Source organism: Psammomys obesus, unplaced genomic scaffold (genome assembly GCF_907164565.1).
Source record: "Psammomys obesus unplaced genomic scaffold, mPsaObe1.curated_primary_1811, whole genome shotgun sequence".
NCBI lineage: Eukaryota > Metazoa > Chordata > Mammalia > Rodentia > Muridae > Psammomys > Psammomys obesus.
Window position 1 is genome coordinate 18,237,045 of NW_026596051.1, and position 24,982 is coordinate 18,262,026.

The 24,982-nt window shown below is 48.9% G+C and overlaps 1 protein-coding gene across 3 annotated transcripts in view; it reads left to right on the plus strand.

Annotated features, from left to right (window-relative positions):
- The window catches only part of Rgs12 (regulator of G protein signaling 12), an 87,113-nt gene that overhangs the window by 22,386 nt on the left and 39,745 nt on the right, over positions 1-24,982 (plus strand). For all 3 annotated transcript variants that reach the window (XM_055624191.1, XM_055624189.1, XM_055624190.1), the window contains exon 3: positions 21,754-21,775. In XM_055624191.1, the coding sequence (XP_055480166.1) occupies positions 21,754-21,775 (22 nt within the window). The remainder of the gene's footprint in view (positions 1-21,753; positions 21,776-24,982) is intronic.

Genomic DNA, 24,982 nt, shown 5'->3' on the forward strand with positions numbered 1-24,982 from the left:
TGCCCAGGAAAGGATGCAGTATCTCACTCATGATGGATAGTTTGATGCCTGGAAAGTGACCATCCTCCCATGTAGAAACTTTGTGTCCATCTGGTCCAGCAGCACTGGCGGCTGCCTTTCAGCAGCAGGAAGCTGCAGCGGGAACACAATAGCGTGGGAAGGTCTGAGCCATGTTCCCAAAGGAGAGGTGGTCAGCATGTAGAGCCTGGACAGGCCTCCAGACTTGAGCTTCTCTGTAACTGGTGAGAGTCCTGTGCTAATGGCTTGCCTTGTCTTAGGAAGGGACATCCAACTTCTAAGCATTCTGCTGATGGGCAGCCCTGAGTGCAGCTCTGTCTCCTGCCCTCCCAGAGTCCAGTGCTGGACCAAGGCCCCTATACCTGCTGCTTGATAGTATCGTGAGCCCTGCAGTGTTGTGATGATCCAGGGGCTCAGGTTCTCTCTGACTGTCCTGGAACAGGATGGGAGCATTGATGATGCTGGACTGGAACAGTTGTACATGTTCCCAGCATGCTGTCTCCCAACACCCTGGCAAAAGCAGCTTAGGGGAGAAAGGGTTATTTTTAAATTTTAAGTAATTGATTTAATTTTTAAATTAGTTAGTTAAAATGAATTAATTTTGGCTCACAGATGAAGGTTATGGGTCCTCACAGCAGAGACATCATGATGGCAGGAGATCAAAGCAGCTGGTCACATTGAATCTGCTGTCAAGAAGCAGGGAGTGACAAATGTGTGCACACTAGTGCCCAGCTGGCGTTCTCAGTTTATACAGTCCAGGATCATCTTCAGGGAATGGTCTTACCATGATTGAGATGGGGTTACCCAGCTGGGCAGTGGTGGCATAGATCTTTGATCCCAACATTCAGGAGGAAGAGGTAGGAGATCTCTGAGTTTGAGGCCACCTTGCTCTACATAGTGAGTTCCAGGAGACAGGACAGCCAGGACTACACAGAGAAGCACTGTCTTGAAAAACCACCCCCTCAAAAAAAAAAAAAAAAGATGAGGTTCTCTGCATCAATTTCAATGAACACAATCAAGATAATCCTGTACAGGGATGCCCAGAGGCTCATCTCCCAGTTGACTCTAGATTCTGCCAAGTTGACCACTAGGGAAAAACTGAGGAATTATTATTGATGACACTTGCTTTGGTGTCATAAGGACCTCTTAATTGTCTCCTGATCTTTCCCTTAATTAGTGATTTCCAGTTTGAGAAGTGGCTTAAGGGGCTGCAGAGATGGCTCAGGGGTTAAGAACACTGACTGCTCTTCCAGAGGACCTGAGTTCAATTCCCAGCACCCACATGGCAGCTCACAACTGTCTGTAACTCCAAGACCTGACACCCTCACACAGACACACATGCTGGCTAAATACCAATGCACATAAAATAAAAATAAATTATTTTTAAAAAGGGCTGGAGAGAAATGGCTTAAGTTTTCAGGTTGAACAGAATGATGACTTTAGTTGGCCTCCTGGTCATTTACCTTGATTTCTTTTGGACTGATTTATATTGGTAGCTTCAGGCCAGCGGGCACCCAGAACGTGCTTTGCCCTCTGTGAGACAAGAATTCTGTCTCCTACCAGAGTCTCTGGAGGGATTCTGCCTTCCTGCCCTTGAGCTGCAGGCATGGGATGGTGGTGGACTTGAACTACCTCTTCTACCTTTTGCTTTAATTGTGCTCAGTCCCTCTAGAAATGTTAGTCTCTTTCTCCCATTGGTATGGCTTGGTGCTTAGTGCTTTCTTTGCGGAGCACACGCTGCACCATAAAGCAAGTCTCAGGAGAGTGACAAATGGCGCACAGCCTGTTTGTGCCTCACTGCAGGCCAACTGGAAACAGCAGCACCTACCAGCACAGTGAACTCAAAGAAGAAAACCCCATGGATATTAGGAAGGGTTTTGAACCGAACACTAATGAAAATATCACCTGCCTAAACGTGCAGGGTGTGGTTAAGACTGTTGTTAAGTTTGGATCTGAAATGCCCCCTACAGGCTCAGGTTTTGAACACATGGTCCTTAGCTGCTAGCAGCACTTTGGAAATTTTAGAGGCCCCATCAGGCAGAAGTTGGGGCCTGCATATGGCCCTTTGAAGGTTATACCTGGCCCTTTGTTCCACCCTTGCTGTCTCGTTCCTGGTTTCTACCATGTGAACAGCCTCTGACACACACTGCTGCCACCATGAGCCTCAGCCACACCATCCCCACCATGATGGGCTTCGGATTCTACACAACTGCACCAAGGAATCTTCCTCCTTAGTAGTTTTTGTCACAGCGACACAAAACCAACGAGTGATAACTTTCTTACGGTTTCTTTTTCTTTTTTGTGTGTGTGTATGTATGTATGTGTGGGGGGGTAGACGTACATGTTCATGTGAGTGTATGCACATGTGCATGCAGGTGGCGGTCAGAGGTTGGCATCAGGTGTCTTTGTTGGTCAGCCTCTACTTTATATCTGAGGCACGTTTTCTCATTGAGCCTGTAGATCATTGAGCCCAGCAGGCTGGCCAGTGAGCCCCAGGGATCTGCTTGTCTCTGTCCCCCAAGCACTGGGGTTGAAGATGTGTCGCACCATGCCCCAGCCTTTACATGGGTGCTGCTAGTCTGAACTCAGGTCCTCATGCTTGTGTGACAGGCCTTAGAGATCGGGCCATCTCCCCAGCACCAACAATGCGCAAACACGGAAAATGGAGTGTCATCTCAGGTTGGACAGGAGCCATAGACCAGGATCGCAGACATCAGAAGCTGGGTGCTAATCAAATTAAAGCAGCACTTAATCTAACAGTAGATAAATGGAGTACTTTCTCTCAGCTGATTTTTTTTTTTTTTTTTTTTTTTTTAATGAGGCCATTATAACCTTGGAACCAAAAACTCTGAGGAGAAAATTTGGAAGATTGCTTAATACAAGATGTGAGTCCTAAGGAAGATATTAGCAGTTTTAGTGCAGCAATTTTTATTTCGGGAAACATTGTTGATATTTAAAATTTTAACCCCCCCTCCAATGTGTATAACTTACCACATTAACAGAGTAAGGTTACATATTATCTCAACAAGTTACGTATTATCGCAAAAGGCAGGAAAGGCATTTGGTATAATTCACTGCCCATATATGGTGAGCAAAAGTTAACAGCATAAGAATGAAAAGGAGCATCCAAGGTCCCACAGAGCTCTAAGAATGGCCTGTGGCATAAATCATACTAAACTTTCCTGAGACCAGGGACAAGACACAGTGTCTGCTGCTACTTTCCATTTAATTTTTTACTGGTATTATTGTTGATACACATAGGAGATAAAAATGACAGACATGTGGAATGCTTACAAAAATAAGTGAAAATGTTATTATTCTCAAGCGATAAAAGAAAATTATGAAAGGAAATCTCAAGTGACAGCTCAGTTACTCAGTAATGAGTGGGTTAGCAAGTTGCTGGACACATGGATGCTATAAAAAGTCAGTTATGAACACAGCTAGAAAAGGACCTGTGGATTCTATGCACTGCGTTCTTTTTCAAGTTGACATACAGTTGTATATGTTTATCATGTACAACATCATGTTCTGAAGTATTAATCACTTGTAAACACATACAGTAATTGTGTGTGTGTGTGTGTGTGTGTGGTGAGAACATTTAACATCCATTTTATTGATAATTTTTAGATGTTCACTCTGTTGTAGTTTGCTATACTCATCATGTATCTCAAAAAACATCCTGGTTCAGTGAGACAGCTTAGCAGGTAAAGGTGCTTGCTGTCAAATTGGAAACCCAGGTTTGATCTCTGAGACCCAAGTTGTCTGCTCACACAGACAGACACACACACACACACACACACACACACACACACACAGACACACAGACACACACACACTATTAAAACTTAAAACAATTCTTTGTTTTTCGTAAGTGTAGTTTTGTGCCCCTTAACTAGCACTCCAACTCTACTCGTGAATTGATTGAGCCTCTGGTAGCCTCCATCCTAACTCTGCTTCTGTGAGATTACCCTTTTCAGGCTTCGCAGGAGTGAGTTCATCTGCCTTTGCCATGCTGTGTTTGTTTCACTTAATGTAAAACCCTCTGGGTTGCTCTGTGTTGTTGTGGTTCAGTGCAGAGCTGTTTTAATTAAAATCCCAGTAGGTGTTTATTGAATTTAAGATTATTTTTTATAAAATTTTCATGGAAATATCAAGAGCCAAAAGGAGACAAGATCTGTCTTTAAAAATTTTATAGTGGAAAAACACACATGATGAAGTTTGCTGTTTTAACCATTTTTAAGTTATGGTTTGAGTCTGAAATGTCTCCATAAGCTCATGTGTTGAGGATATTTATCCCCAGCTGGCGGTGCTATCATGAGAGGAGCTGGAATCTTTAGTGGGTGGGGCTTAGCTGGAGGAGCAGACCCCTGTGGATCCAGAGCTGTTTCTTGTCCCTTCTGTCTGTCCCTTCTTTCCTCCTTCCCTCCCTCCCTTTCTTGCTCTTTGGACCTCACACTCTCTTGCTTGCTCTGCCTCACTCTTCCTCCTTCCTGGCCACTGTGACGTGAACAGCTTTGTCCCTGCATACCCCTCTGCCATTTGTTCTCTCTCTCACTGATCTAGAACATTTTGCATCCAGTGTCCAAGAACTAAAATCTCTGAAACTGTGAACCCAAATCATTTTTTCCATCTCTAAGTTGGTTATGCGTTTGTCCCAGTGCTCGTGGCTGCTCTGTGTGGACCTGAGGAGGTGTGGGCATAACTAGGGTTGGACTTTGCAGGTATGCCTGGGGGATGGGTGAGATGACGGCCAGAGGGGCAGGAGGGGAGTGGTCCGGGCAGACTAGGGAAGAAGGGAATGAGGAGAGTTGGTGGGAAGGAAAGCAGGGTCTTGGAGGGGGTCTGAGGAAGCTGCAGCGGGGCTACTCCACGGCCGCATTGGAGTCACTTCTGTACATGCCTACTCTTCCTCTCCTCCAGAGGTGGCTGTGGTCAGAAGAGTGAGGTCATCTGACAGAGGAAATGAGATGAGCTGGGCGTAGAAGGTGGGGGCTGCTCTTTTTCTTGGCTGCTCTGTGTTAAGCTTAGAGTATGCAGTGTGAGTGTGCCCATGCTCTGTAAGGGAATTTGGAAGTCATGGCTCTCTCCTTGCCCTGTTCCTAAGTCCTAGTACTTGTGGCATCACGCATTCCCACCATGCTGTGCTATGCTAAGATGGAAAGTGTCCAGTGGCTGTCAAAGAGAACCAGATGTTTAGAAGAGAAATAATAATCCAAAAATAATTCAGGGCTGTGCTTATAGCTCAGTGATAGAGTACCTGCCTAGCATATGTAAAGTTCTGGGTTCCTTCTCAGCGCGCGCGCACACACACACACACACACACAGAGTGTAATTCAGCGTAATTACAATTTAAGGGCGGCTTCAGCCTTTGTGTTTTTTTATGTATGGACAGGTACTTATGTATGCACGCGTATGTGGAGGCTGGGGGACATCCACAGGTGCCGTTCCTCATGCATTGGTCAACTTCTTTTTGTGGCGTTACCTCACTGACCACCAGCTTCAGGCTTCAAGGATCTGCTTTCTCTGCGTCTCAGTACAGAGTCATAACATGTCGCCATCACTGGCTTTTAAAGAATAATATGGGTCTGTGTAGCTGACCTTTGCTAAAGGGTTCTTCTTTTTCCCACTCTTTATTCTCTCCCCCCCCCCCAACCCCTGCCCCAGGTTTTACTCCCTAACACTAGATAGGAGAGAAACAGGATAGAGGGGAGAGAGGAATTAGGAAAATCCCTGAATTTCTTTCCTTTGTTTCTTCTTTGGCTATGGCTACTAACAAACCGCAAACAACCTCACCAAATGACCAACAACTACCAACCTCACCTATTGGCGCTCTAGCATTTACATACCCTCTGAAAGTTCCCAGAATTCCATGTCACACAATTGTAGAAACTATCTGCAGGTGGCAAACCTACGCCTCTGCTAGAACATGAGGTAAATCATGGTCAGCTGCTTTGGACAGTCTGAAGCAGCCCCATATTCCCACACCTGGGATTAAAATGATGACACATTCTCCTAAGATTTCTGTGTTTTTCAGGAAACCAAAATTTCCAAATCGTCATTACGGTTCTGGCAGTGGAACTCAGGTCCTTGCGCTTTGCAAGACAAGTGCGTTACTGCCTCAACCATCTCCATAGCCGGGTGGGTGTTCCTTTGAACTGTTGTTTGTTTGTTTGTTTGATGCTCAGCCCAAATCTTGCCATTTCTGGCTTGCAGGTCAGCTCCTGAGGCCGGGTGGCAGTTTGAGCAGTGAAAGATGGATGGTGACACTGAGGGTGGTGTGATCCCTGTGGCAAGAAGCTACCTGGGAAAACAGCAGGCCCCCTTCCTGGCTGCATCTTTGATTGCATCAGGATCCCTGCCTTCGGCTTTTGGTGTCTGTGGGGCCAAGAGATGGGGATATAAGTGCTTATGAAAAGCTCTTCCCAGGGGTGCTGGGCATATCAGCCATCTCTAATAATTTATTAAGTAGCCTTGTTCATTTATGGATTTGCTGCTTCTCTAAAATGCTGCAGATTCTAGGAAGCACAACAGAGACAGACCCATCTAGATACACAGTAAGGGAAGACACCTGGGGAAGACTGGGTTGACGCAGCTGCACTCCTGGTGGTGGTTAGCCTGGCATGCTGGGAGCCGGGAGGGAATGCCAGCACCGGCTGCCGCCTGTACACTGTGGACCCTCGTGGTTGGAGCAGGTTTGGTCCTGAAGACTGACAAGTGACTGAGGGAGTTGAATGTTTCGTGCTGACCCACGTGATAGGAGGTTGCAGGACCAGCCCTGGGAAGAAACCTGTGTTGAAGCCTCAACAGAGCCTAAAGCTCAGAGAACGAATAGCCAGGGAATGGAGGCATGTACTCCCAGGGGAAGCCTGTACGCTGTAAGGCTTTGTGTGTGTCAGGCAATCTCCAGTTCTCCTTGACTGCATCATCCATGAATTGAAATGTGATGTTCTCTAGCACTGAAGAGGTGGACAGGAACCACCTCCCCCCTTCCATAGTTCATAGGTGGAGTTCCCTCCCCTCTGCTCCCTTAGTCTATATGCTCTAGCTCCTCCCCAGGCCAGGTGCATACACTAGGTGGTAGGGGGTGACAGGTAAGGGAGCTTGTGCCCCTCTCCACCCCTCCACAAGAGTATGTAAACTGTCAATAAGCCCAGCTGGGATACTCCTTTTTGTGTGTGCGTGGGTGCAGCTGAACTCCACAGGGTGGTGATGAGTCTTGCCTCTGAGGACATTCACTCACAATAGGCAGTGATATGCCCAGGAGAGATCTTGAGCCCAGGGGAACCGCAGTCCACATGTGGCAGAGAGTGAACAAGCAGGGTGATAAATGAGACAATAAGCCAGGCTCTCTGGGTGAACAGTGGAGCTTGGCCTTTTTGAAGAGAGGGCTTATACCGAGCCTTTCATACTGAGAGGGAACCAAACACAGGACCAAACTGTTCAGGTCGCAGGTGGTGTGTCTGAAGGACAGGGAGGGCTGGCATGAAAGCTTGGATCCTACTCCTGGTGTGAAAGAGCTTTGGGTAAATTTGTAGCAGGGAGCTGAGGGAAACCAACTGCCCTTGGGCCTGGTGTGGATGGTCCAGGGCTCTTGCCTCTGACTCAGTTGGGCCCCGCTTGTGAGAGCTGATGTGCAGTCACCCTCTGGAGGCTCAGTGTGCCTGTGTTTAGAAGGACTTTTGGGCAACAAGTGGCAGCTTGGTAGGGGCCTGGAACCAGCCTTGAGGACAGCACAGGAGGGAAGGACCCAGAGCCTGCATAGCCGTCTAGAGTCCAGGTGGCACTGTCCTGGGCTAGAGTCCCCAGAATACAGTCTAGAGGAAGTCTCCATGTTTCCATATAACAGGAGCTGCAGCATCAGAACTTGAGGACGCTGTGGACAGAAGGTAGTTTGTGGGGTTCTGGGAGCTGGACTTGGTACTCTAGGCTGGATCCCAGTTACTGGCCACAGCCACATCACCCAGACCTGTGTGTCAGCTGTCTTTGCATCACATTGGCACCGAGCGGTTGAGGCAGGGTTGGGATAGCTGCTGAGCTGAGCGTGTGTCCTCTCGGCCCTTCGCAGAGAAGCCTTGCTGTGTCCTGCTCCCTGTAATTGTGTAGGTAGAACCTCAGGGCTACAGTAGGATAAAACTCTGTCTGCCTCCCGTGGCTCTGGATTGTTCAGCAGCCTGTTTAATAACTGAATGGAGTAATGATTGAGTCCACGATTTGTGTGTGTGTTTTCATGAGCTCATGTGTGCATGCTTGCACCACAGCATGAATGTGGAGGTCAGAGGAAAACTTGTGGTGTCCAGTTCTCTCCTGCTGTGTGGGCTCTAGGGATTAAACTCATCAGGCTTGGTGCTACATGCCTTTAGTCAGCGAGTCATCTTGCTGGCCCTTGGTTTGTTTTGTGAGACAGGGTTTCGCTGTATAGCCTGGCTGGTCCTAAACCTGTAGCAGCTCCTTTGCCTCTGCCTCTGGAGTGATAGGATTACTGGCGTTCAGCCATCACTCTCGCCTCCAAATTGATTCCTTTGTCTCCCACATTTCCCTGTTCGTGAGCCAAGCCTGCCCATCCTGTGTAGCCTGATCTCTTATCCCTGGCCAAAGCCCCTACTCATTGACCTTCCAGCACTCAAGGGATCTGTTGTTTTTATTGGTGGCCCTGGAGAGGACTGTGCCAGGGGAGCTGGTTTGAGCCCTTTTACCTTAGCTGGAGTTGCCACCGAGTTGCATGTTGCTGCGACAGTAGAGCTGGTTTTCAGATACTGGCAATGGCAGGTTCTGGGCAGCAGGGGTCGCCCAAGTCACAGTTTTGCTTCTATTAAAAGTAGTCTATGCTCCAGATGTTGGCGAGCCATCATGTGGGGTGCTTTGATACTGTCTGCCGACCAGCCCACTCTTCTTGCTCATCATAGTCACAATTCCTACCAAAGCATGGAAAAACCCCAAGTGAAAGCCAGCACAGGACATGAGGGAAGGTGCCTTCTTGGCACCTGGTGGGTTAGGCTGCTTCCACCGTAGCCTCCCCTGACCCGAGACCGGTTGGAGAGCATGTCACCTTCTCTAGGGTGGCTCTGCAGACAGTTCAAAATAAACCCCTTTTCCTTATTTCTTAAATCCATCCTTCCCTGTTTCCTGGAGAATGTAGATAAAAAGCTGCTTAGTTTGGTCTTTCACACTCGTATCTTCTCTTCGTTTATATGGGAGATTATTGTGGCTCTCTATTCACTCAGAGACACACAATAGGGGTTCCCTCTGCCTGGAGCATTTCCTCATTCAGTGACTGCTCACTGGGCCCCTTCCATTTCTACATACTATTGAGCTCCGGGAACACAGCAGCTAACAGAACCTGAGGACAGGTGCAGGCTGCAGAGGGCATTGGGCCAGTGGGAGCTGGGCCTGCCCTGGCAAACTGAGCAAGGTTTAAGAGGCCATGAGAGTCATAAGGCTGTGCTCTGGTGTGAGGTGCCGGTAGGTGGAGAGGACTCAGCCTGGTCTCCCCAGCTGTCCAGTGGGCGATGCCTGGATGAGGAGTGGGAGGCTGGAGGAGCCCTCTGCCTGCACTAGAAAATTTGGGGCCCGCCTCCCACGGCTCTTACTTCTGCTTGGTCGTGGTCTTCTCACTTACAGTGCTGTCACTTTCTGCTCGTCCCTGTGCCTTGGGACAGCCCCTTGCACCTCAATCCCCATTTTCCAAGTGCTGGCTCTGGAGCAGAGGCGGCGGCAAGGCCACTGCTGGGCTCTGTGGGCACTTCGTAGGGTCTTCCCACCTGACCAGGTGGCGGTACTCTAGGCTGAGCACTGTACCTGACACCATGGCTGGTGCCAAGCCCACATGCACTTGCTGATCTGCCGTATGGGGGATTTTACTCTTCTCTGGGCTCCAAGTAACTGGTGTGGGAGATGCCGGCCTGAGCCAGAGGGTGGATAGTGACTCACTCACTCTGAACTGGTGCCCAGTGCTTTCTGCTCACAAATCACTGTCTTGGTGAGGCCCTCTGCTGCTGTCTCCCTGGCTTCTTGTTTCTGAACTAGCCATAGGCTTCTATCTGTGAGAGCTGTCCTGGGCCTGATGAGCCCAGGCTTGAAAATGAACCTGCAGCACCAGGAGTGGGCAAAAGGCAGGGAGGCACGTGAGGCCCTGGCTGCCACCACTGTGATCTGTCACCCTTTGGCCCTGACCTGGCAGGCAGCGAATCAGTCCTTGCTCAGAGCACATGTGGGTCAGGAAACAGCACGGTTGGCTAAGAATCCTGTTAGCCTTGCTGTCTTCTGGGCCTGTCCTAAGAAGAGGCCAGTCATCAGCTACAGAGGCTAGGCCATGAGCAGGTATGAGCGAAGAGGATGTGTCTTTAAGGTCCCAGGCTGCTTATGGCTGAACCACAGCATACAGACAGACAAGATCCCATTGCTTTCTTCCCCTCTTGTTCCTGATTGAGCATAACTGGGATTCAGGCCTTTCTGTTTGAGTTGATAAATGTAAACATCTAGAACTTTCTGCATAAAGTTCTTAAGTGTTATACAAGTGGGTTGCCTCTCTAGGTCCCAGCGGGTTCTTCTGTGCACGTTAACCATGCCTGGTCCATGTGTAAGTTTTTAGGGTCTGGAAGGCTTGTGGACTAGGATGTACTATCCTCTGCACCCCTTCCAAAACTATAGATTAGTGCTAGACCCTCAGGCAATTGTCACGCTGACTGTTGTATGTCACTTAGACTCTGGCATGGAGACAGTCCCCCGTGCCTTGTGGCCAGATGCCACTGGACTCACAGAACTGACTGCAGTCTCTAGGCTGCCAACAGAGCAGAGGTGGTGCTCCCTTTCAGCTAGGAGCTGATCTGCAGAGGGAAGGTTAGGCTGTCTGGACCATCTTTAGCTGTGGGAGCCACTGCCCTTGGTTGCTTCTCCCCCTGTAAGTTCCCTGTCGGGGTGTTAGCATCCCTCACCTTTGCTGGCTCTGTTGCTATGTTCGTTACTGCAGCTCCCCCAAAGGCCACCGGTCTAAGACGACTTCAGCTGTTTCTCGTTCTTACTCTGGCCAGCTATCACTATAGCTTCCACATGAAAGGGCAGTTAAGGTGTTCAGCCCTTGAGGTTGGTCTTGTGGTCACAGTCACACATCTCTCTCAAGGAAAAGCGAAGGTGAGGCTGGCAGTAGGCATCCCCATCTGGTGGCCTGACCCAGACCCAAGGCTCACCACAGCCTAAGGGCCAGAGACACTGCATTTGTAATTTCTGGGGCTTCCCCACCTAACCCAATGGTCTAGGGTGATGGAGGACTGTGGAGCCTGCTTGGCCAGACCACAGGGTCTAGAGGCACCTGAGTGAGCACTTCCCCGAGTGTCAGGGAAGTGACAGGTAATTTTGCAGTGGAACCGAGGTCATAGCGTCAGTTTCCTCCTTTCCCCTTTCTTCCTTTTACAAGCCAGGATCCATCAGGTTCACACACTCTTGGATTGTTCATACTTTGGAAGCAAACACAGCCAATCATGTATCACAGATGCTGCATGGAGGTGGAGGGGTTTTTAGGAACATACTAGATCCTGCTGGCTGCCACTGAGGAAGCGCGTGCATATGGAGCAGGCTTATAATAGAATCAGCGGCAACTGTAATTAAGGTTGCAAACCATACCACGCTGCTAAAACACAAATTCTCTGCAGCTGTTGTGCTGAGAAATTACCCCATCAGCGAGTGTTGCTCTTCAGATTCTGCAGAGGAAATGCTTTAAAAATGATCTCACAGGGTGACATATATAAATGGCTCTTCTGTATGAAACGATCAAGATAGAGTCTGAGTCTCTGGCAGACCACAGCTTCCTCAGTGTCCTGTTGCTATGGGTGACGAAGGGAGCACATGGAACTGAAATGTCTGAACTTTTCTGACACGCACAGGCATGCTGCTGTGTTGGCTGGGGTTTTAGATCCAGGTGCCTGGCTCGTTGTGGACGTTGTCTTGTCTTAAGATGAATTTGGAAAAGGGGCTGTCAGATGATTCAGACGTGTTTACTGACCAGCAGGTAAGTCACCTAGCTGCTGTGTGTTGTGCAAGTGAAACTCTATAAGAAAGCGTTGCATCCGGGTTACTGCTTTATCGTCACCTGTTCCGGGAATAGTAGTTATGGAATTTCCAGGTGCTTTGAAGTATACGCTTTGAAGCTGCTTTCCTTGGGTCATGAGAGCCGTGGAATGAGCGCACACTGAGGAGCATGGTCCCAGTGCAGGGCTGGGATGTTTAATTCTCTGCAGAGTGAGCTCCATGGCTGAGTGAGGGACTCAGACCACAGTGCAGGGCAGTCTGCATGGCTTCTTGGGACACTGGGTCCCTCCTAGCCCTTTGGGAGCCTGCCTAAAAACACCGAACATTTTTCTTTTAGTTGCTTACCGTGATTCTGACAGCTCTTAAAGATGCTAGTAGATTGGTTTTGTTGAAATGCTGAGTTTCAAGTGGATAAACATTAACATTTCTCTTGTTAAATTGCTAGCTTGAAATTCACATTTCAAAATATAATAAATTGGCTTTGCAGAAGCAGACAGACAACAACCAGAGTTTAATGTTCAGTTTTAATAGGCGTGTATAAAGTTTAACATGTAATATAGTGGGTTTTTTTTCCCTTTAAAGTTTGAGGAAAGACAAAAAGAACATTTTTTTTTTGTGACAGTTTCATGCTGATAGAAGGATAAAAATAAATTTAAGCTTATATGGAAGATTGTTATTAATTCCTGGGTACTGATTTTAATTTTTTTCTTTCCTGGGAATTGCTTAATCTTTCTTCCTAGTATCTAGTTCATACTTCCTGGGGGAGAAGCTGCTAGACTATCAGTGCCAGGTGTGGGTGTAGAATGTCAGTGTATAGGAGGACAGCCATCTTCTTCCTCTCGCTGCAGGGACAAAACTGGTCCCAAGGGTCAGGAGTGGGTTTCTAGGGTGGGGCAGCTCCCACTGGGCTGAGTTTGTCTAGGTGACATGGTTGTGTCTGAACAGTGATGGCTCCCTGCTTCCAAACTTTTTTTTCCCACCAGGCAGCTGGCCAGCTGGTTCACTCTGCTGGCCAGGGCCGAGTCAGGTGCTCCCTACTCCTTTGGTGTTGGATGTAAGGTGGAGAGACTGTTCTCGAACCCCAGGTCCCAAGGGAATCTGTCTTTCCTCTGAGCCTCACATTGCTTGTCTTTAAAATAGGGGCTCATGGGATTCTATGTATAGTGCACATGCTCACTTCAGCCTTTCTTAAAGTTCAGGTGTGCTGTTCTCCTCCTGCCTGGGGGCTGTCTCCCACCAGCCTTCGAAGTCAGGAGAGGCACTAGACAAGAAACATGCCTGAAATGGCCTGTGAGCACTGTGCAGGGATCACACTCCCCAGGAACCACTGCAGGGAGCTAGTTCGACTATAATTACGGAGTACAAAGGCCACTCCCTTGAGGAGTGGGTGGGGCTCCAAGGATAGGTGTACATAATTGGTTGGAACTAGGCACATCAAGGATGCTCCTGTCATATGAGCAGAAATAACAATACTTAATTATCCTATAGGTGCATGGAGTGGAGAGCTGGCAGGGACCTATGTCAAAGGCCATATATCAAATGTAGTTAAGGGAGTCTGTATCTAAAGACACTCTCTAGATGAAGTCAGGCAGAGAGCAAGAGGCCCTGTTGAGGGGAGCTAGTCCTGCACTTTAACGCCGAGCTCAGAATGCCCATCTGGACTAGAACTGTACTCTCAAATAGCAGGGTTCCTCCAACACAGATGACTATGCTTTCTTTGCCCTGAGGCAGGCAGCGCTCCAGCTTTCCTAGGTCCTGTCCAGTGTTGTTCAGGGCACAGGGATAGCCCGATGGCAGTTAGACCCAGAGAGACAGGGGCTCTCAGTGGCCAGAACCCTGACCATGGCTTCCTTGGAGCAGATTGGGAGTACATGTGCCCCTTTGCCGTACATGTGCTGGACTGAGTGGCCACTAGATGCTTAGGTCTTGGACACTGGCATGAACTATTTGAGGAAAGAGTAAAGCCTGTAGTTAAAAGGAAACATAAGTTACCCTAGAAAAGTAGCATTTCCAATCTAGCATTTCCAAAGAGACACCAGTGTCTCTTTTCTCCTGGGTGGTCTATTGGGAGTGGCAGTAGTGCCCGGAAGCATTTAAGGCCCTGTGTGGAGTGAGGTGACAGTCAACACAGCCACAGGTGGGGTGCCATTCTTCTTTCTTCTTCAGGACCAGTAGGTTGGGCTATTAGGTTGTATTGGGTTATGTTTAATATTTGAAAACAAAAACTGGTCCTGTAAAGAAAGTAAGAGACTGTTTTTCTGGGTCATGTGGAAGGCCCACTGTCTCCCTGAGGTGGTGAGTAGGACTTGAGTGGGTAACCTGTACAGGGCATGCTAGGTTCCTGCTAGGGCTCTGTTGGCTATAGCTGTGCCCATCACACAGCAAAAGACCTTTGTGTTTGGTGAAGGCAGAACCTTGTTGGAACATGAGAGGAAGCAAATGAATAGCAAAGAAGATGAGAGTGGTCAGGGGGACTTGGGATGTATGGCATGGGGGGTGGCTAAGATTGTCCAGTATCCAGAGTGTCCATTGCCTCTCATATCCAAACCTGCTGCCTGTCCTACATGAGAAGAGACTAGGGGTTCATGAGGGGCTGTGGCTGGCAGCAGTGGAATTGTCAGTGTGGGAATGCTTAGTGGTAATGAGTGCAGCTCAGCTGGTGGCAGCCATGAGACATGAGGAAAGCAGGCGGCCGCCGTCTTCTGGTGATGCGTTTGAGGTTGCCTCTGCCTGGCTCTTGCTGAGCCTTTGTGGGCTGAGCTTGAAGAACATTGTAGAGTATTCCCTGCTTGAGTTTCCCTTTTGGCCAAATTAAATTCTTTTGCTTATCTGCCATGGATTGTCCTCTGAAATGATGTCCTGACCAGGGCTGAGCCTGGTCAGAACCATGGTCTTCTGAAGTTCATGGCAGAGTGAAGCCGCTCAGCTGCTTGTAGGATTGAAAAAGCCAGGAATCAGGAAGCAGACAAGACCAAGTCACCCAGGCACACTCAACGTGTTCCTATGAACAACTTATTTGCATTAGGAAAAAATATAGGTAGCCCAAGCCATTTATGTGGGCACACATGGGTAGATATCCACAGATATACGTCCCTAGCAGTGAAACGTGAAATAGTGTAAAGCTGCCTTGATAAACGGTGGAAAGAGTGATGCTGACTTGCGTCAAGGCTGTGGCCTGGCAGTGGCCCACCTAGACATTCTAGGTGGAAGTCCCAAGAATATGCTTCTGCAGAGGCTTGCCTCCGAGCCCTGCGAGTCCAGCCCCTCCCTGGAAGGTGTTGTCCCTAGTTCTGTCTGTCCTTGTTAACACAGGCTTTGTCCTAGGCCTTAAAACTAAGTCACCTACACACTGCTTCCCTCTACAGACTTCACTGCCTCCCTGGCACGCAACTCTCAGCACATCTGTGTCTCTCCCTGGATATCCGGAGTCTCATCAGACTTGGTTCCTCTCCCACCCCTGTGTATGTTCCTCTAACTCAGGAAAGGTTAGCCTCTGTCCTCTGACTCAGGCCCACACACTTCTTCTTCACACCAGCCGCTGTGAACTTGACCCTTAGACTCTGAGCCAAGGTCACTTGTTCTCACCTTCCCTTGCTTTTACCTTACCTTGAGTGTTGATGCCATCCTTGGAGTCTATGGACCTTTGACAGCTCTGTGGCCAGGGACTTCCCTGAAGGGCTATGTGGGTTGGGTTTCTGTGTTCAGTTTCATAAAGAGGACCTGCTACCTCAGTAGGTGGTCAACCATGGCTGTGTTTGAGTGTGAGTGTTCTTGGCAAATGTTTTCCTATGCACTGTCCATCCTGACCACAGAGACTGCCTGTGGCCTGAGCCTCACAATTGCCAGAGCCCAGGATGGTGCTTAGACACAGGGGCTGCCGGCAGAGGGATGGAGATTTGCCTGAACTGCAGTAGGAGGCACCAGGGCAAGGGCCTGGGTGCGTGTTCCCACTAAGTATCACTGCAGGAGAATGTTTCAGACGAGACACTGGGGGCCGTGTCTGTGTGCTGCTTGCCATGTGCCATCTTGTCACACTACTTGTCTGGACTGAGCCTCTCAGAATTGTCTGAGGTTTCGCGGAAGTGGAAGGGGCATAGAGGTGAGGCTCTGTGAGAGACAGGCTCCTTGGTTTCCCTGATCCCATGTCTGTTGGTTGTATTGAAAACAGGAAAGCTCTTTACAGTCTCAATCTTTCCCTCTCTGCCTCCCTCCCAGCCCCTGTCTTCACTGTTCCAAGTACCCTCCACTTCCAAGTCTTTTTCCCCCTGAGGTCCTCCTTGTTGAGCAGCTCTAAGCAGAAATACTTAGAACATTCTCCCACTGACTTGACATGTACTTTGGCTCTTGGATCACAAAAGTTCTTTTTTGTCAACTTCCAGATGTTCACCTGATGTGAGTTTCTTCCACCTTTGTTCTAGGTGGACATTTTTTCAGCCTTTTATTAAAAAAAAAAAGTATCATGTTTGTGTAAGTATGTACTGTGTGAGAGCATAAAGAGAATTGGTAGGCGGCAAGATGTAGCTACAAATTCTGTTTTGACGCTAGGTAGCAAAGGTAGCAGCCCAGCCCTCAGCTGGGGCTCCTTGGAGGTTTGTGGAGCCACCTTTCTGATACCACAGCCAAAGAGCCCTGGAACAAGACCTGGCTAGGTGTCCAGATATGGCCAGAGGGTAGCAAGGGGAGGGACGCCCAGATGAGGTGCCAGTGTTCCTGAGCCTAGGTAAGGGAGCTTGCCAGCTGAGACTGCCGTGCGATCTGGTACACAGCTCCACACTGGGTTAGAGCATGCAGCCAGCAGCCAACAGCCAGCAGGGAAGGATGGGCTCCTGTTGGTGGCCACTAGCAGCCCTCAGACTGCCTCCTATGTTGGAGGTATATGTCCCTTCAGGACCTGTGAACCCGGATGTATACATGTGCACACACAAACATACACACACATAACACAGTGTTCCAATTTGATCTCTGCTGCTGGCATAAAGGAGCCTGACCAAAAGCAACTCGGAGGAGAAAAGGGTTTATTTCAGCTTACACTTTAGGCCACCGTCCACTACTAAAGGAACCCACGCCAGGGACTCCTTACAGTAAAGGCAAAGTAAAAAAAAAAAAAAAAAAAAAGACAATCTCATGGGTGGGAGAATTGTTGCTAACCATGTACCCAGTAAGGGCTAATAACCGAAATACATGAGAAACCCAAACAGCTCAATAACAACAAGAAAAAAATCAAAACAAAAAAGTTTTTGCTTACAGGCTAGTGTATGAGCGAAGCCTTTAATCCCGACTCTCCGGAGGCAGAGGCAGAGGCAAGCAAATCCCTGCAGATCTCAGTCTGGTCTACATAGTGTGTTTCAGGCCAGCCGGGGCTGCATCGTGAGACCCTGTCTCAAAAAATATTAAAATAGGGCAATGCTTCTCACAGCATGGCAGAGGTTTTCTGAATAACATGCAGACCACACCACATGAGCCCTTCACAGGGAGATGGAAATACAGTCTGATGCCACCTCACGCCTGCCCTCACAGTGTTGAAGGGCAAAAATGTGGGCAAGGGTGGGAGAGCGGACATCCTGGCTCCGTGTTGGTGGGGTGGGAATCAGTGCAGTCAGTGTGCAAACAATGTAGAGTTCCCTTGGAAACTTCAATCTGAGACACAGCACCGCTGCTGTGCCCACGGCAGCATTATTCACACAGCCAAGATACAGAAATATCCCAAGTACCTGCTCATGACCATTGAATGATGGGTAAGGAAAATGTGGTGTATATAATGGCTGGGTGCTCTGCCTCCCAAAGCAGACGCTGCCATGTGTGACCACACGGAGCAGAACCTCTTCTGCTGGTTGAAGTATGTCAGACAGAAATACGAATCCTCATGGGCTCCCTGGCATGGTGGGACCTAAAAGGGCAAGGTCCTGAAGCAAAGTAGAGCAGTGGCTGCCAGGGCCAGAGGGGGTTGGGATGGGGAGACATCAGATCTGTCAAGCGCTGCAGACCCAGGGATGCCCATGCTCATCGATGTGGGCCCACACTTGGGTGGCTAAGAGTGGATTCCCCACACAGATACCCTGTAAGGAGAGGATAATCATGCTGTATGGGCGTGTAATCAAAACCGTATGCTGTGCACTTCCGATGTGTACGCGTGGTCTTTGCCAGCTGTAGCCACCATCCTACAGGGGCAATTGACTCATGTCAGATTTTATGGATAGTTTGTCTTTTCACATTTGCATTGAAGGCGACACAGCTATGACAGGACCGTGGAAACCGCTTGCATTGTTGCGGTGGCACTGATGACATGGCATTCAGTTTCTCACCACAGGTGACTGTACCTCTCACAGTTAGCCCACAGTGTCCTCCTTCCCATGCCCTCAGGAGTATGAGGTACACCTCTGGTTATTCTGGATCCTCCTGATCTACCCTCCTTCAGGAACACAGACCAGCCCAGTCAGGTCCTGACAGCACAGTATGACTGCTGTGCTGAGCCCATGTGTGAATGCTCCATCCCTCTACTGCCCTAGGAGATAAATGTTCTGGAAACCACAATGTAGAAAGTCACATTGAACTGCAGGTTTTATCTCCGTGCCAACATCCTTTGGGACTCTTGCTAATCCCAAGGAAAAGAGGAATGAGTTGGGGATTCCTGCCCTCTTCCCCTTTCCCATGCTACCTCATCCTCCTTTACACCCAGCTTCCCACTACTGCTTCCCTCCTCCCCTCTTGTAAAGACACCTTTCATGTCTCTATGTTTTCACAGCTGTTTGTCATTCTGTTGAGACCTTTCTAGTATGTGAAACTGATGGTGTTTCTACTGACTCCTTTAAAAATGATTCATTTATTTTTATTTTGTGTATATGAGTGTTTTGTCTGTATGTATGTTGAGGTACCATGTGTGTGCCTTTTGCCTGTGGAGGTCATAAGCTACACTAGAACACTGAAGTTACAGAAGGTTGTAAACCACTCTGTGGGTACTGGGCATTTAACCCTGGTCTTCTGGAAGAGCAACCAGTGCTGTTAACTGCTGCGCCCTGCTGCAGCTCCTGTTTCTCCCGACTCTAGCCTGTGTGGATCTCCCTTGGGCATTAAAGAGTTTGTGGTCTGGTGTTTGACATATAGGGGCTCCTGAAGGGGGAGTCACACTGTTGCCTTCCGGAGTGCTGTGTCCTGTGTCTGCCTCAAGACAGCCTACGTGAGGAATCAGCCAAATGCATGGAGCGCCTCAGAGGAGATAAAGTGGGTGACAGTGCTGTGGCCTGGCCAGGCTCACCCAGGGCCGATCCACTAGTGGCTGTGGCTTTTACATACTGCCCCAATCCCCTTCCTATCTCCTCTTTCTTGAGGACTCTGACTTTGTAATAGCATTGAAAAAGCACACCTGTCTCTATTCTGCCTTTTTCCTATAAATTTAAAGCTGTTTTAAAAGGTGTTTACAAAAAGCTGTCCCTTGAGCTTGGCTTAGAGCATTGTCAGACGAACGCAGTGCTGAACTCTGTTGTTCCCGCCTTCCTTTCTCCCTCGTGAGCATCAGTCCTTTAAGGCCGTCTTTTCATCGTCTGTTTTTGGCTGCCAGGGCCTTCCCTATTCCTAGGCTTCTCTACCCATGGACTCTGCTGTGTGTTGAAGTGTTCTAATATCTGTGTCCAGTCTGCTATGATTTGAGAGCCTGTGTTTTTCTTGAGTGACACAAGATGTCTAAATTTGCACAAAAGCGTGGATCTTCTTCCCAGTCCCCAGGAAGAGCTGCCTCACCCTGTGGTGGCAGAGGACTTGCCCCGGCAAGTCCTGTAAAGGAGGCCATCGTATTGCTTGTTGATGTCTGGCAAAGTGAAAGTTAAGTGGCTTCAAGGCTGGAGACATGGCTCAGCAGACATGGAGACTGGCTACTCTTCCAGAGGACACGGGTTCAATACCCAACATTCTCAAAGTGGTTCACAATTATCTGTAACTCCAGTTCCATGGTTACAGACAAGCTGATGCCCTCTTCTGGCCTCTGAGGGCACCAGGCACACATACAGACAAGAAAAATAACCATTTACATACATTAATAATTTTAAATTAATTGGATATACCTTCTTTTTTATCTTCTTTTTTTTAAGTTACATTATTTTTTATTCACTTTACATCCTGGTTGTAGCCCCATCCCTCCTCCCCTCCTAGTTCCACCCTCTCTCTCTTTCTGGATGCACCTTTTAGGTGGCTAGGGACCTGGGTTTTCCTATATCTGAGTTTTTATGGGTCCGGACCCTATCACAGCTTGTAGAAGTCAGTCAGAAGTGATTTCTTTCTATGTGCCATGACAACCTCTTGGTCATGGATGGAGGCAAACCGTCACGGTGAGCCCATTGAGTCCTTCAGCATGTATCATACCAGGGAAGTGACAGAGACCCCTCAATATTAGCCAAGGCAGATGGAGACATGGGGTGCAGAGTCAGACAGGAAGTACACACATCCGGTATCCCTGGTAGACTGTGTGGCATGTGTCCTTTGACTTCCCTGGGAGAGGGGCTAGTGCCTTACTTATGGCCATTGGTTCTAGGTGCTCCTCTTGGTTACCACTGTAGTATCTGTTGGGCCCACTTGATTAGATTTTTTTTTTTTTTTTTTTTTTTTTTTTTTTTTACTGAAGGGGTCTTCTTACAACATGACTGGGGGAGACCCAGATCTGATGATAAGCCAGGCTCTGCTCTCTTGCTGTCTGTCCTCTGGCTTGCTTGCACATGAGAAGCCCTGTTGAGCTGACACCTGCGAGCTATGGCAAAATGGTAGAACCGGAGGGAGAGAAAGCCTGGGACCATGGGCTCAGGAAGTCTTCTGTAGGGCCAACTCCAGCCCAGGCTACAGGAGGGAAGATTTTCTGGTATCTTGGCATGCTGCAGACATAAAAGCAATGGCATCAGATAACTTTTCTGGGCCACCTTGGTACTCTGCTGTCCTGCCTGCTCTCAGAAATGAGCCATGCTGTGGTCAGGACCCCAGCTACAGGCTACACTGGCACCTCCATACTCCACCTACCCAAACTGGGTCCCTCTGCTGTCCCTGGGATGACTGCCTTCTTTTCCAGCTTCCTTTCCCTCCTGGCCTCTCTCCTGGGCCACTTACCACTTGCTTGACCAAGTGTCCAAAAGAACCCAGGAGAGAACTGTTGACAGTTTTCCTTAGGGGAGCATCAGCCTTCCTACCCAGCAGTGGTACACTCCCTGCACCCACCCCGAACTCTTTCTATCCACTCCCTCAGGCCTTTCCCAGGGCCTGTGGTGGCCACTTTTCCACTTTGGGGGTGGGGGTGGTTAGGGACATACACACTTCCTCCCTTGCCTTCTTCCAGCCTAGGCACCACCCGGGGGTGGAGGTAACCCTGGTGGGTATACTGGGCCTGAGCTGAACAGTGTCCAGTAGTGGCAAGCCCCTGCCCTGCAGGGTGCCCTCACTGGAGCAGCAGCCTCAAGCTGTTATCGCGGGGGCTGCTAATAAGACTGTGATGTCAGACATGCTGGGATTTGTTCTTTTCAAATGAAAATGACGGCAACTTCCTCTTACAGGGAGTCACCAGCTGGGGCGGAGTTGGAGCACCAGGGCTTGACTCATTGTCTGCCTCTCTCAGCACCTACCTGGGTAGCTGGGAGCCTCCCAGGACTTTGGGTGGTGTTCTCGATGGAGGATCTGAAGTGCTGGTCCCTGAATCTTGTCATGAGATGTACTTAACTCATGTCTTTCTCTTTTTTTTTTCAGTCTGCAACTGTGTCTGATGGTGGTAAGTCATATATATTTTATTATTTTTATTGCCATTTTCAAATTATGAAAACATATTTGTCATTTGATGTACTCAGGAAAGATAGTTTTCTCTGCCCTTTCCTTGTGGGAGGGTCTCAGTTGGAGTTGGGCTGGGGGAGCTTCCTGGTGGCCTGAGCATGTGTTTGACTAGCATGGCAATAGAAACTTGGTGATAGCCAGCACAGGCAGTGTGCTGGGCTGCGGTGCACGCTCCTGCACGCCTGTGATCAACAAGCAAAAACATGCTTGCCGATCCCTTGTACAACCAGCTTCCAAACAAGCAAGTTCAGATCTCAAAGCACTGGCTGAGTTTGGGCCATTCTGGAAGTTTCCTTCTTAAAGAAAGCATAGTAGATCAACTGAGTGTGGAATGAAAAAGAATCAAACCCTTTCTTTCTGTCTTTAAATAATCTTGTGTACAGGGCTCTTTTAGGAAGGTAAATCACCAGCCGGAACTGTCTAAAACTGTTTGGAGAGTTTTCATCTAGATACTCCTCATGCTTGTAGTGTTCTTAGTACGACAGAGAACTTGGTATACTTTCTAGAAACTTGTGTTGTCTCTCCTCATAAATGCCCACCTCAGGCTGGTGCCCGTCTTCCACAGGAAGGTGCAGGCAGAGCCTCTGGCATTAGGAAGAAGTGAGGCCCTGGAGCTCTGTTGGGGTCACCCTATGGGAATGGAGGAAAATACAGCTTGAGTTACAAACCTGCTCAGGCCAGAATGCAGCCCACAGGGAGCCTGAGCACAAGTGTTAGAAGCATATATTTTAGAATAAAGAAGGTTATATTTCTTGTGTTGTGTATAATAATGGTCATGTTATTTAATCAGTCTTAAGCCAGAAGCAGGAAAAGCTTCCTTAATGTAAGAAAAGAAGCAGGACTACAGCCAAGCCTGGGCCAAAAACACGCTCACAGCCCTGTTCCCACTTTTCTCTTCTGGCAGAGGGCGTTTATTCTTGTGGGAAATTTATATACTTGAGAGGTTTCCATAATCCATCAGTTTAATAATGTATAATTTTTTTTATTGACCTCCCAAGATTCTTTCTTCTTGTTAGAAATTGGGGAAGCCACCCCGCCCCCTCAGGCCCCAGCATCTTAAGTTGCTGTAGGTTTCTGAAGCTCCCTTCCGAGGGTGGGAAGCCCCTGGCTCCCAGCCCCCACTGTGCCTTTCTGAGGAAGTAGTGTCCTAGCCAGGTGATTCCCTATCCCTGGGGGCTTTCCACCCTCTGTCTCCGTCTCCACCTCAGACCCCAGGGCCAAAGGGCTGTGTTCTGTTCTTGTGTGGAGGGCCTGCTATGGCAGGAGACAGGGAATTTCAGCAACAGAGCTAGGAGCTAGACATCCGGATATGTTTTATTTAGTCACTTTTCATCCTTTTATTATTTTTCTTTTAGTTGGTTTTTTTTTTTTCTGGTTATAAGCTTAAAATGAAGACACTGTTTAGCTCAGTCTGTGTGTTAGTTCCAGGAGGCCAGTGTGATGTGCCATTGTTACATTGATGCTGAGGTAGTGTGACTGCCCCAGTAGAAGTCCCTGGGGCTCAGGCCTAAAGGAGAGCCGCTGTCCCTCACCCTACTGATCCAGCTAAGGCCTTCCGTTCCCCTCAGGCACAGGAGCTCTTCCCTGGTCTCCTCTGCTGTGCCATGCCTTGCCCGGGTACCTGTTGAGAAGGGCTAGGCAGAAGCTCAAATGTTTCCACGTAGAGATATTTTATAGACTTGGTCAGTCGTAGGCAAGTTCCCACATGGAGCCTGGAAACCACAGCACCCCACTGCTTCTGTGGGAAAATGCTCCGAGTGCAGGCAGGGACGAGGGGCCAGCTGAGCACTGTGCCCTGTTGGGGCTATGGCTGCCTCCTCATCCAGCCTGGGCTATGGTTATTAGGGAATCTCTTCAGAAGCATCCAACATCCAGCTAACCACGCCCTTGACATAACTGGACTCTTTGCTGTCCTTCCAGGTCGTGGGTAACATTTGGTGATGTGTGCTCCTGCCATGTGCTTTCATGCTGTTTAAAGGAGGTTGGGCGGTGCCAATTATGACTTTGGTCAGAGCATGTTTTATACTTGCTCAGCTGGAAAATGCTAAAGGCCATTACCGCACCGCAGCCTGTGCATCGACCTGTGGAGGGCGAACTGTACCTAGGACAGCAAATCCTGCTTACAGAAGGGGTATCCCTAGCATTCAGAGACTTCTGACAATCCACTCAGTTGAAAATACGCAGTATGGGCTGGGGTGAAGCTCATGGCTAGAGCCCTTACCTAGCATGCACGAGCCCAGGGGTTTTATCCCAGCCTTGGAAGGAAAAGGGAAGGTGGGGGTGAGAGAGAGAGGGTGAGAGGGGAGGCATATAGACGTGAGAGTCCTACGGTTGACATTGGTCCTGGAAGGAGTCTCCACCTCAGGTACAGGCGTGGCCTTCATACCGTCATCTGTGGTTCCTCACCACTGTGCTCCCACAGCGATCCACCTCTCTTCTCCTGCAGTGATCTACCTCTGCTTTGCGCTAGCTAGGACTGTTCCCACGATGCCACCTCTGTGGTCCTCTTGGAGCTGAAGCTCTTTAACTCCTCCCTCCAACCAGACTCTTGTGTTCTCAGAAGGGTACCCCACCTTCTGCTGCTTAGGGACATTTAGGGGTACCTTTCCCGCTAAGGGTTCAGTAGCCCTGGTGTGGGAAGTAAACCCACTGCAGGCAGATCATTAGAGGCCTTGCTGCCAGGGTTAGCATGCAGACCTCTGAAACATCCTGGAAGCAGGATGTTTGCAGAGCCTAAAGGGAGAGGTGTCTCTGAGAAAGAAATGCTGGGCAAACAGGGTGGTTTGGTCACAAAGGTAGTTGCCACCTGTGGTCTCCTGCCGCAGTTGGGTCAGACACCCCCCTTTCTATGGAAAGATTTCCCCAGCCTCTGGTTATACCTGATCCTCACCAAGAAAGACAGATGCAAACTTCTCTTAGCTTCCAAGGTTTTTGTGAGGGTAGCACCCTTTGACCTGTGGCAGAAAAGAGGTGTGTGATAGTTTATAGTGGGTTTAGGCACTCGACACACAAGCCTATTAATCTGAGTTTTATTCCTGGAACCCACATGATAAAAGCAGGGAACCAACTCCCGAAAATTGCCTTCTGATTTCTGCATGTGTACACACACACACACACACACACACACACACACACACACACACACACA